The following is a 13,636-nucleotide window of genomic DNA, read 5'->3' as shown; positions in this document are numbered from 1 at the left end:
GTATTGTCTCCCATAGAATAAAATCATTTTTTGCCTTCTCTTGAGGTGGATTGTGTAACCCTACCATTAACAAACATTGGAAACTGTGGTTTTGAGTACTTAAAAGTAGAAAAAAAACTTATAGACACAAATTTATTTTCCATGTTTGCTAATAAGTAAATTTATTCTTAGACTAACCATTAAGAAAAAAATTTAAAACATCACCTAAATGCCACTTTTGCCAGTAACTTGTTTATTTACCTTCTGAGTAATTTCTGCCTGGATACCAGAAAACAGGAGGGATCAAGAAAAGTGGTAAGAAAGTATCCGCCAAGATTATTTTTTTTCATTCTCCTCCTCTGAAATATTTTTCATGCTTAATGCTGGAAAGATTGTTTGGTTTTTTCCATCCCATTTCCCTGTTATGCGTGCGGGCACAGACAGGACCACACTGGCTGAGGTGTAGTGGTTGGTACCTCTGTCCTCATCACCCAACAGGGAAGTGTAGGGCTCACACCCCCACTGGGTGAGCCCTGGTCCTGCCTAAGCACAGCTGCTTGAGAGCACTGATTTTTCAGCAGCACCTCCCTAACAGTGTTTTGCCCGGTATGGTAAGAACCTCTGAGACGTGACAACTCCCACAGCTGCTGTGGGCATCTGACTTTCCAAAAAGATTTGCTTGGCCATATTTTTCTTAGGAATACCCCCTTAGGAATAGATATATTCAGTATTACATGTCTTGGTTTTGGCTTTTTTATTGTCTACTTCCCTCTCTCTATTTGCCCCTCCATTATCCTGAATAACTTAAAACAGTTCTTTAGGAAAAGAAACATTGGGTTATGTTATTTCTTGAAATTCACGTGTCTGTTCCCTTGTTATACAGTAAGAGCCTCCCATGCCAATCCTCTCTCTTTCTCAGCACAGCAACAACATTTATTCTAAGTAGTAGTTCACATCTGCTTTTCCAGACGTTACTTTTCTTATCACCATCTTGTTACTCCAAGACAGTAGAGCATTTTGAATGCCTGACATATTTAAGGGGAGAATCTGGCATGAAGAGGAGATGTCAAGAACCTGTTGATATTAAATATAAATATCCCAGACGTTGGACTGTTTGAGGATTAGGGTTGTCCTGATGACGAGAGAAGAAGGTGCAAGAAGGAGGAACATGAGGGCATCCAGTGAATTTCCTCACTTGTTAAACTCCAATATGCAACTCTTAGAAAGAAATATTGACTTAAAAAAATTATGGCCCAGAGTCAGTGAAGCAGTACTTTAGGAAAGTTGCAAGTTTATAGTCTCAGATTAGTTGTGAAATATCACTTCCTTTCAAAGATCTATTTAAGTTGCTGGAAATGTGGAAAACCTTTTTTTAAGGTTCGGTATGCATTTTGCCTGTGAAGCCTAAGAATCCTCCAGTGTATCTCACTTATCTTTAACATCTCATGATTGTCTGTGGACTGTGAAAGATATCTTGGCAATTTGAGCCAGTAAAAGGAGGAAGACTTATTAGGAAGATTCAGTTTGTGTTGTATTTAAAACAGGTGCTTAATAAAATTAAGGGTACAATCAAGTCTTTCTTCTCTGTTACTAAAATGCCATTAATATAATCCTATGTGGAGCGAATAGTGCATTTGCTGTTTGTTCTCATTCCCAGCCCAGTGGTGAGAAGAATGAGGACTGATGAGCGCTGGCTTTGCAGAGCACAGTTTTACAGACACTCACCTAGGCTAACTTTCGAGCCTATTTTTTTTCTTCCTTCCCTACAGGGCTTGCTCTCAGAAATCCTCCGAAAAGAAGAGGATCCCAAGACTGCCTCGCAGTCCTTGCTGGTAAACCTTCGGGCTATGCAGAACTTCTTGCAGCTGCCAGAAGCAGAACGAGATCGAATTTACCAGGACGAAAGGGAAAGGAGCTTGAATGCTGCCTCTGCGATGGGCCCGGCGCCTCTCATAAGCACACCGCCCAGCCGACCTCCACAAGTAAACTGCTCTCTCTGCCTTTGGGGTTGGCTTGTTGTGTTCTCTCACTGTCCCGCTGGGTGAGACCTTTCTGAAAAGGAAGAAACCTTGTGCGGTCGCATGTTTTAAACGCTTGCAGAATCATTACTTGCAGTGCATATCGCAAATTTAATTTCAGAAATATAATGGATGATAGTAGCAGTTTATTACTACCTGTTTTCTGATTTTAAGATAAATTCTATCCATTATGGTTCCTACAGATTTTTTTGCTCACTTTATTGAGGTACAAGCTTTACTGGGCATGGAAGATGATGGTTTTTAGCTGTCATCTTTTCTTACAATTCTTAGGTTCTTAATGTTATAGCTTCAGATAGGGATTTTGGAGGATTTGAACCATTAAACTGAGAGGGAATGAAAGCAGAAGTGTGAGTACCTTGTAGTGCCTTAAAAATTATTCTTCCAGGCAATCAGGTAAAACTAAAGTGATGGGGGAAAGAACGTCCCATCCCAAAGTGCTGGGCATGCATTCACCAACTTGATTTACTGAAAACTGCATAAAATAACAGGCTTGCTATATCCATCTTTCTGAATTATTTGGATATGTTCATTAAAGCTTCATGTAGTATTTGTTAAAACGAAACTACTTTTGATTTCTCTAAGATTTATTTAATTCTTCAAAAATTGCAAAGTTTGATAGAGTGGGATGGAGAGATTCAATGGTGCAGTCCCTATGTCGATCAAGGAAATTCTGATGCTTGTTTTAAGGTACATGAAAGATGAATGTGAGCCATAGGAATGCCCAGGATTTCCACAAAGAAACATGGTTCACTCCAAAACCTGTATATTTCCAGAAATACTCTGCATTGCTGTGGCTCAAGGCTGTACCTATGCAAGGAAAAACCAAACCATATTGTATACACAGCCCAGTTTTGCTAAACAAAGCAAGGATTTGGGATTGTGGGAATTTTGTGACGGGTGAGTTTTTGACAAAAACAGCAGGTTTTTTTTAAACCAGTCATAGGCTTATGACTGTGACTATGTTCTATACCCATTCAGGATGCTATAAATTCCTCTTGAGGGTATTTTTCTAATTTTTTTTCAGCTAATGGATACTAAGGACCATACTAAAGTAACGAATAACAAAATCGTAGGAGGGACAACAGAAGATTGCCTTGACCTTCTGCAGTACTTTTCACAAGAGAAGAAATTTTTAGCTGAAAAAACAGACTATATTAATGGTGTAGTTTTGTTATCATTAACTGAGTTTAGTCTGTAAAATCCACTGCAGATATTCTTCAAGATAAAGGACAAGAATCTATTTACATAGTAATGCTTTAGTGGGAAATAGTTAAATAGAGATAACTGTGTTTAAAATAACATTTGAGTTTGTTTTAATATCTGTACCTGCTCCCACAGCCCAGGTAATTCAGAGCCAAAGCTAACCCCCTTCTTAACTTATCTCTTTCTGCCAAGGTAATGTCTCATTCTGTCTCAAGTGGTCTTGGGCAATTTCACAGCTAAAGAACAGAGTTAATTACAGGACCTTCCTGAAGGATGTCAAGTCAGAGGTAGTCCTTGTGCTGGTTTTAATTCACACTTTAAACTGTATAAATCCCATGCAACCAGAAAGAGAGTGAGACTTAGGGGTTTTCTAACCTGACAAAACATACTGTAAATCCAAATTTGGTGGGAAAGGGGGGGCTGAATCTATCTGTCTCTACTGTGCTCTTGTTCATAATTACATTTCATTTTTTTAGTGTGAGTCAGGAGTATAGTTAACCTAATTGTGACAGTTCAAAGTGGAAACAGCATGCGTTTGTTTTAATCCTTTTCAAAAGGAAAGCAAGTTTACAAGGAAACCTTACAGACTAGTGCTTGAGGTCTACGGAACAAAGCACTTATTTTTCCAGTTGTTGTGCTGTTCTCTGTCATTCAGCAAAACACACACATTTTCCCTAGTGAATAGATTGAGAATGTAGAAACCTCTGAGTTGTGATTCTTTGTGACCTAATATGTTTCTAGAATTCCCCACCATAAACATCTGAACCACTTTTCACCTGCTGCTAAGTGTTCAGAGTCCTAAGTTTGAAAATTGACATATTTGTGTTCGTAAGAACTACAGTACTTGATGCTTGAAATAATAGTGAATTTGTCCTAGTTGTAACACTGGCAAGTATGACGTTATGAATTACAGCAGAAATCAGTTACAGTCCGGATACTGCAAAATTTTTAATGCAAACTGCTACTGTGATACCTCCCCCAAAATGTCCACAGTTTATTGAATATTTGATATTATGGAAATAAAACTATGATCATCCTTATTACTGAATTTATTGTAAGCAATTATTTAAAGATCACTTTGCAGGAATACAGCATAATATTTTTCCAGCTTGGCTATGAGCTTCTTGGATAACCATTGAAAGAGAAAACAGACCGTTTATCCTGACAACAGAATTTACGCAAGAGCCAACATATTTAATATTAAATCTTTAGACCAGTGTAACATTTGAAACAATTAAACTATGAAACCATGAAAAATGGGAGCTAATATGCCACACATGAAGGTTTATTTTGCAATTGCAAGTTATCAGTTTCGGAAGGATGTGAAAATAAACATCCTGAAAAGGATCTATTTTGCATTTTTTGTTGCCAACTGGTGGCCAGACAGTAGAGCAGACTTAACCATTTAGCAGCTGAGCTTGTTCTGTGTAAATTTTGCATTCTGTTGTATGCAAAAAAAGAAAGTGCGACCTTGGAGATCTGATTGGATAGTAGGAACTCATCACGCATAAACCCTGGTGCCTGAGTTAGAGGGAACAGTATTGAATTTACCTCATTTTTTACAGCATTCTCACTAGTTACTACTTGAGCTAATGTGTCTGGATTGTTTCCAATTCATTTTTGAAATAGTTTAAGAAGTTCTCTGTCCCACTTACTTCTCCCTTTCTCTCTGACTTAAACAAAATGCAAAATCTTACTCTTTTTTTTTTTAATTGAAATCATTAGCCTCTAATGCATGAGCTTTTGGGATGTGTGTATAGCCCTCTAAGCTGGTCAAGTTATAAAAGTCTGCTACTATCTTCCACACTTGTGGACCGAGCACAAGGAGACGGTGTACACAAGGATTTTTCCCTTGGGTATTGCTCAAGTTGCCACCCCTGGGGCAGAAGCCTGTCTGTCAGGCTGTTTCCTGGGGCACTGGAGTTTATAAGTGTTAGCATGTCCATCAGGTAGGTACTGCATGGAGACATTGTTTAACCTCTGCAGTCTAGAAGGAAGGGAAAAGGTCCTTTCATGTTCTATTTCTTGTAATAATTTCTCCCCCCACTCTTCAACACCTTAGTCTTGCAGATCACCCCACAGAGGCTCTTTTGAGATATTCCTAGATCAAGAGTCTATTGCATGCTATGAGGAAATGAGAGAATCTGGGGATATTTTAGAGGATGCTGAGGTGCTAGGGATGGCCTTTATGTCTCATCAGGGCAGTTTGGGATGTACAGTTTGTGGGGGAGGATGGAGACAGGTGGCCAAGTTACAGATTTTCTTTTCCAAAATATTCTGCTTAAAGGTGTTTAGCCATCTTGCAGTTATAAACACTTCTTTCTCAGGACAAGTAGTCTCCATTTCAGCAGAACCAAGGAAGAAATCTTTCTTGCTATCCATATTCCCCAAAGAAAATTTGTGTTTACCCATGGGGCCCATCAACATCTTGTGTAAAAATAGAGTACGTGTAATATCAAGAGAATAATATTGTTTTAAGAAGGCAATGTTTTAAGAAGTAACCACAAATCTTGCATGAGTCATGGTTCTAGGTACTCATTGACCAAAACCTTCATCTCATAAATACTATCCTGGCCTCTCTCTGACTGCAGATAAATTACAGTTCCTTAATGTTAAAACAATCGTGGGTTGGGTCTCAGAGATAAGACGTTACTCTTTAAAGATTGGTATCTAGGAGAGCACTGCTTTGTTGGTGTTTGAGGACCAGTGAGTCTCCATTGCAGTGAGCTCTGTATAACACCAGCTTCCATGAAACTTTATGGTGCAGTCCTAGTCCCATGCGCATGTGCCATATATCACCACCAGCAAAATTTTAAAGTTGGCAAAATTTGAGATTTAGGTTGATAATCTTTGTGCCAAGTTGCATTTTAACGAAAGTAAAACGAACAAAATAATAAATGCAATCCTCTCCTCCCACCCCCACAAAAACCACCATGGAGGAGAGTTAATGGAAACCCTGACACTTAACTATAACTGCACTTCCAGGCGCCACTGTAATAATGGAGTAGTAAACCTTGTCCTGATAAAAGCTGTTCTGAAAGCAACAGCATTTATTGTACCTCCTCTGCTATTTGCAGAGCAGAACTGAAAAGTAGTTTGTTTTGCCTGGAATGAACTACTTTATGAATTTTAATGTACAATGTAATATTAAAAGCTAAACCAGGATTAAAGAAGGTTTTTGTTCCCAAGCTAAAACAGTGCTTATGAGAATGTGTTATATAAGATTTTTTTGTTTCAGTTTCAATGGGAAAGAAATGAGCTTCCATGTTTGTGAAAACCTCTTCATACTGGTTATTCCTTCTACGACAACTTACCCTTTTTTTAGGAAATTTGAATTAATCCAGAACTTCTTGCTGTTGTAATCAGTCTTATTTGATGAGAAGATATATCTGGGTAGGACAGGAGGAGATGGATGTGGTGGTTTTTTTTTTTTTTCAAGTATTCTTAGAAGACTAGATTGATTGGTGATAGGAAGATGGCCAAATGAATTCCTGATTCTCAGTGTGTTACATTTGTAAAATAATGCTTCCCTCTTGAGTTAGTATTTGCAAAATTTGGTTACTGTCAAAAAAAAAATTAGCTGATCTATGATTTCTTTCTTAAACAGAAAATGTGGCTGTAGCTGTGGGTGGGGTGGGAGGTTGTGCTTAAGTGTGGATGAGATGAGATGGGAGATTATGTTTTGTTTTGTTTTTCTCTTCCAAGTGAATACTTTTTCCACCTCCTCACCCAAGTCCTGAAGTTGCACTGTTGAGAGCTTTTTTGTTTTCTGTTGGGTTTTTTTGAGGAGGAGGGTGTTTTTTCAACCCAGCTTCAAACAGCCTCTGTCTTGAACTCAGTTCTAAATTCAACACGACAGCCTAGATGCTTGCTTATATATAAATTATGAAACAGTTTTACATATGGATATTCTCAAAGAGGTTAATTGGCATTATTGCATGGAATTCATCAGACCAGACCATATCGATAGTCCATCTAGACCAGCCAGAGTCTACACCTGATGTTTGAAGAGAAATTATTAAGAAACAGGAGAAGAATTTTTATACTTGGCCAATGAAGTGAACTGGAGATGGAGAGGGTATGACTGCAAACCACAACTCCTGGTAATCCCCAAACCTATCATTTTATAACTTTAAGACTTTATTCCCCAGAAGATCTTTGGGCTAATACTGCTTTTTGATGCAGATATTAGTGTTTTCTGAATTCAATTAGTGTTCCCTAATTAAATATCAACAGAAGGCAATAGGAATTTGTTTGTTTGTTTTAACTTTGGTGACATATTAGATGCTGTTGAATTTATTGTACCTGTATAAAGACAGATGTGATTTGCAAACCAGAATGAGGATTTTCAGTAATTCCCTTGGGTTAAATGCATATCCTTATTAAATTGGACATTGAAAAGTGTGGACTGAGTAGCACAGTTTAAATTATGTCTACAACATGGTGTGTGATGGTTTTTGATGATCTGGGTGTTCACAGCTCTGTTAAGTGATCTATGAAGTACTGCTACAGCATGAAGCTGTCTTTTGAAGCTCAGTAGCAATCAAAAAGGCAGTGTGCTTGCAGAAGAGACACATTTTGATCAAGATCACAAGAGCAAAGTATTTCCTTCCCAAAACACGTATGCTAACTGAATACTTAATCTTCTCATCTTCTCCTTGGGTCCTTCAAAGATGAGTTACAAGTTAAAATTATTTTTGGGGGGAAGGACTGAAATTTGTTTCCCAAAATTTAAACCCAAGGTTCAAGAAGGCATGTTGACAAAAACATCACTTTTTCATTCTCTAATTTAGCTTAGACTGATTTTTACATCACACAGATAAGTCTGTCTTCAGTTGTATATTTAACAGCCCCACCGATCGTCAGTTTCTTCTGTCAAGTCCTTCTTATTTAAAGGTTATAAAATTACCACTGATTTAGTATTTTCAAATGATTTCATTGTATGATGTTCAGGAAATGCACCTGTTCTTGCAGCCCTGTACTGATTTGTCTGATGTGAGGCATACCTTTTCCTTCTCTGCAGTGGGAAGGAAAGAGTTTCATGGTGCTGCTCCTCACTGCCTGCTGCTAGGTGCCTCAAATGTTTCTGAGCAACCTTTGGTCCAGGCTTGGCCATCCTCTGCTGCAATGTCGCTGGTAAAATGTCACACTGCAGAAAAGGGCATGGCTGTGAAGTACTAATTGTTTTCAGATGAAAAAAAATCACATTATTAACTGTATGCCCCATTCTGGGATTTTTCTTCATTTCTGTTTTAGAACCCTTGTTTTCAGATACCAGAAAGTGCTAATGCCTGCCAGAATGGGGGCAAGGGGAAGTGCTCGTTGACACCTTGTTCTTGCTGTAGTTTTGCCCCATCTAGTTAATGGACGTGTGTTAGTGCAGTTCCTGAAAAGCCTGATGGACAAATCAGGCTCAGCAGAAGTGGCATGTACTCCCAGTTTCTGGGCTAGATTATTTTATATTAAAAGCACTATGGATAGTAGCTACCACAAATTGAGCATAGCATTTCTAGGAAAAAATGGGCTGCTGATTTTCCTAAGTACATCTCTCATCCAAAGCCTTCAACTCCCATATCGTGAGACCTGTGGCATAGGAAAGCTCTTAGAGAGTGAGATTAGAAGATGAATTATCATGTTGTCATGATTTCCTTTTGAACCTCAAGGGACTTCAGAGCACAGGAAGATGCTGACTTGCACTGGATCAAACTGATAATGAAAGTGTGGGTTTAGGCATGTACTTAAGAATAGACTGAATCACCTTCTGGAAGTGCCAGGCTTTGTGCTTTAGATTTAGTATTAGGCTGAATGACTGTCTTGAACTAGAAGTATAACTTCAGAATAACTAAATTAATTCAGCTCTCAATAACCTCAGTATGAATCAGTAGGTTTGAATTGAAATCTTAAGGTTTGATTTTGTTTGCATCATCACCTTGTGGGTTCTTGGCAGAAATCCAGTTTTCCTTTCCTCTGATCCACTTTAGGATTAGTGGCCCATTAGGTCCACTAATCTTGAGCAATCCTTGCAAGACTAACTGCTAAAGTCAGACGTTATCCTTAACTACTGAGAATATTGTAGGATAAGATGAGTACCTGCTGATTTTTTGTACCTCTCAACTGATATTGCAGAAACTGCAGTCTAACCTTGGTGGGATGATGCTTGGTGTTGAAACATCACTTCCATCATTTCCAGAGGATGAAGGAAAGGATAGTCTCCTGCACATCATGTCGCTACTGATGTATTTTTTGTTGTTTTCCTTAATGCTGCAGATGCAGCATAAAGGTGGTACTGTAATCATTCTGTCTTGTTTACATGTTTGGTGTTTATTTAATCTGAACTGCAAGAAGAATAAATATTTGATGTATGTAACTGAAATACAACTAGAATCAGTAGCTTTAAGAAAGTCCTATCTTGGTTTCATGAAGGAGTGGTTAAAGTACGCATTATTCTAAACTGTCTCTTAAAAACAGCCTAAGAAAAAAACTGATAAGATAATTTTTTAAAAATTCAATCTAAAGCCACAACTTTTTAACATTATCATGCATTTGAGTGTACTGGGCATAAGACATGAATCAAGATATATCTACCAGATTTCTATTTCATTAGAGATTGTTTTGTGTTGCAGTTACAATTTTTATTTAATTTGTGTGGGGCAAAGAAATCATGTAAGGATTCACAAGTCTCTACAAGACTGACAGGTTTCCACCTAATTTATGAGATTGAAATTTGCAATGATCTGTTAATGGTTATTCATATTTCAGATGCATCACCTGTTATAATGCACTGAATGTTCCTGTTTCCCAGTTACTTGAACCACAGATAACTTATAATGTTTATTCTGTAAAACTCTGAAAGAGTATCAGAGAAAGATTGGATAAAGGAATAAAATGCAAAGGGGAGCTACTTAGGGAGGGAAAGAGAAGAAAATAACTTTTTTCATAATGAAAAATGTCTCATATTTTCTAGGTCAAAACTGCTACTATTGCTACAGAGAGGAATGGAAAACCAGAAAACAATTCCATGAACATTAATGCTTCCATTTATGATGAGATTCAGCAGGAAATGAAGAGAGCTAAGGTGTCCCAAGCACTGTTTGCGAAGGTTGCGGCAACCAAAAGCCAGGTAAAACTCCCAGGGCTCAAAGAGCTCCATGTCCTGTGCAATTATTCCCCCACATCAGTTTCTATGTGCGTTAAAATGGGTAGCTGGGTCAGTGTATCAGCCCAGTACAGCAACTCAGAGCTCCTTGCTGAGTCTGGAGGTAATCTCTGGTTGCCCTGGACCAGGCAGGGTAGAGAAGCAGCTTCCTGAGATCTCTCACTCCCTTTTCCCCACCAGTCAGACACCTTCCCTGTGCGCCCATGGGTCTTGGTGTGGATCAGAAGGGATCAGGTTCATTGGTTCTTAGCTGGTGTGGACGTGGCAAAAGCTGTGGTCAAAATCTGAGTATTGCTGCCAAATTCATCTCGATGCTTTGGTGTTTTTCAAGATGTATGCTGCAATGGGGAACCCTGGGGTGCTTGTTTTTTTTGCATAAAAATATTTAGTCAGGCCCACTGGTGAGACTGTGTGCATGAGAGGTGGACTGTCAAAAAAAAAAAAAAAAAACAAAAAAAAAAAAACAAAAAAACCACCAAGACAAAAAAAAGAGAAATTGCCCCAAAAAATTATGGTTACTTAAGTTATAGCTGAGAAAAATGTATACTTTTGTGGAACACACTGTTTGCTTGGTTACCTGCTTGTGTGCATACATATATGTTGCATATTCAGTTTTAAACCTTTGTTTTGTGGTTTCCTATTCTGTTTTCCTTAACTGAAGATTTTCTGTCAAGTTTAGTGGCAAGAGGGAAATCAGCAGGCACTTATTGGGTGTGATTATCATAAATGACAACTCTTCTGACAAAGATCACTGGAGTATGTGAAAGCATTGATTTAAGTGAGTATGTACTCAAGAAGTAAAGGAAAAACATATAGGAAAATGGGAAAGACTATGGTTCAAATGCTTTAAAGCAATCCAAAGGCACCAATGGTTGCAATGTTGAATTTTCATATTAGAGTGAGTGTTAAATCCACTTAATCACTACTTCTTTGCTTTTCTAAAATTACTTCATAGAAAAATTTAGCATCTTCCAAGGAAAGCTAGTGAAACTCAGACCAATATTGCTTGGGCCATCAGCATTTTAGTGCTGGTTTTCTTTTTAACAAGGCTTTAACTTTTGACTTCTGTGCTGTTCACATTTTGGAGTTCACTTCATTGTGCAGAAAGGATGTTATCTCTTAAGTTATATGGTGTAAGGAGCATTTAAAGGGATATTTTGGAAATGTTGTATCAAAATGATTAAACTCAAGCTGTGGACTGTAAAAATTACAGCTTTATAGGCCACATGCCTGCCTACCCTTCAATCACTGTCAAAGTGATAATTTCAACAATAATATGTTTCTTTTATTGTGGGATTCTAAACACCAAGTGCTGTTTAAACATTAAACTGAATTGTTTATGTTAGTGCTGTACTCAGTGTGTCATACATCAGGCCACTATAATCTCCCATGGAATGTAAAAATTCTGTCATGAATCATGGCTTGTATATCAGAAATTACTGTAATTTTGATTGGAAATTACAGAGCTCTTGAAATGTTTCTAATTATGATAGAATGTTACAGCAGCTCCCAACCTGTGTGCTCCTCAGATGTCTTTATTTACATGTCAAAACTTGAGGTTGGAGAACTGTCTGTTTTCTGCACCTTCCCCTTTCCACTGCAGTCTTCTGTAAAGCTAAGGTATGAAACCAGTCTATCAACCGACATAATTTTGTTCTGATCTGTGTGATAATATATTTATTTAATTCCAAAGCCTTAAAATTTCTAGATGGGTCAGCTCTTCCAATGCTGACTTTCAAAGAGACAGGTAATCAAAATGAAGCCTGAAACTTCCATGCAGGTTTTTTTGAGCATTTGTATAAAATTTAGATTCTTGTATAAACTTTGCTACTAAGTACAGAAAACAGCACCAAACACATAGTTCTCTTCCATTTTACGCTGGTGATCATACTTGTGTTCTCAGGGGTTATTTTTCTTCCCAGTTTCAGCAATGCAATGTTAATTTATGTGTCTAGCAAGCTTTCAAGTCTGTAGTTAGATAAAGTATTATTTGTACTAGAAAGCTGCTTTGCAGAAGGAGCCTCCTAGGTAGACTAGAATGTGTGGATCTTCATGAACTAGCTGACTGCTAGTAACTCAATTAATAATCTTTAAATATGTAGCACTTCCACATATATTAAAGGAGGTACATATATTGTAAAAGATTCTTCATTAGAGCTGTTCAGTGGTTCAAGTAAATATTTCTTGGGGCAAGTCTCCCTTGCACAAAAAAAGAGGCTTGTTCAAACATATTCTCTAAGAAAGCCTCTCTTGAGAGAGATTTCTTACTGGTATTTTCTCAGTTTGGAGTTACTGGTTCCATACACAGAACTGGGAATCCTGAGATAACCCAAGTTATAGTGAAAAGTTGAAGGACTTATATATTAGAAAACTGTTGATTAACAGTTTTGCTTTAAAAAATCGTTAAAATTGAACATTGCTGGTTTTATCTTATTTTGGATATAAAAACTTGTTAATTTCTGAGTGCAGTCTGGAGCTGTGACCTAAACCAGCTCTGCAAGGGTACAGAGGTAGTTGTTTGCTGGAAGACCTTGTCTTTTTTATTTTTTTTACCTTAATAAACTGATTTGGGGCAACATTAGATTGGATATCTAAGCAGCCAGCATCTGCAAGGTGGCTGGGCTTACCTGAGCCAGGAGACTGCAGATAATGTTCTGCTGAGTAGAGCACTTTGTACGGAATTGCTATTAAATGATGTGCTACAGGAGTTTCTATTTGGGTAGTGCCAAGGTAAAAAATGAGCATCTTCCCTTGAGCTGTGTTAGTGCCTTTGGCAAGAGTGGAACTGGAAATCCTGGGATAATCACTTAATTGCAGTGAAAAGTCTGGAGGAAACATATTAGAAAATAATGTGTTGATTAACAGTTTTATTTTAAATCCTCCTGAGTGGTGGAGGACCAACCGTGTGTGGACCTGATGCTCAACAAAGCAGCTGGGTGCTGGGGCCTGGTGTGGCAGAGGTTGTGGGATCAGGTAAAGGTTGCAGGGCTGTTAGAGACATCATATGCTGACTCAGGTGAGGGATGATTTTTCTGCTTGAAGTTGCACTGGAGACTTTGCTGGCCGCTTGTTGGCTTTACCAAAGGAAAGGGCCTGTCAGGTACATGGTTGGGGACATTCCTTCAAACGCTGAATTCTTTTCCCATACAGGAATGCATACATTCTGTATACATTTTATGTTTCTATGTTTTTAAGAATTGATATACTATCTACAGAATACATGAAAAATCTTTAAATTCAAAATATATACTCTAAAAGT

At 38.0% G+C, this 13,636-nt stretch overlaps 1 protein-coding gene across 7 annotated transcripts in view; it reads left to right on the top strand.

Moving 5' to 3' along the window:
* The window catches only part of SATB1 (SATB homeobox 1), a 91,688-nt gene that overhangs the window by 54,655 nt on the left and 23,397 nt on the right, over positions 1-13,636 (top strand). For all 7 annotated transcript variants that reach the window (XM_033060121.2, XM_033060139.2, XM_033060110.2 and 4 more), the window contains 2 exons: positions 1,749-1,961; positions 10,186-10,341. In XM_033060121.2, the coding sequence (XP_032916012.1) occupies positions 1,749-1,961; positions 10,186-10,341 (369 nt within the window). The remainder of the gene's footprint in view (positions 1-1,748; positions 1,962-10,185; positions 10,342-13,636) is intronic.

This window comes from Catharus ustulatus, chromosome 1, assembly GCF_009819885.2.
Source record: "Catharus ustulatus isolate bCatUst1 chromosome 1, bCatUst1.pri.v2, whole genome shotgun sequence".
Classification (NCBI taxonomy): Eukaryota; Metazoa; Chordata; class Aves; order Passeriformes; family Turdidae; genus Catharus; species Catharus ustulatus.
The sequence above is the reverse complement of the archived record's forward strand: the minus strand, read 5'-3'. Positions and strand labels throughout refer to the sequence as shown.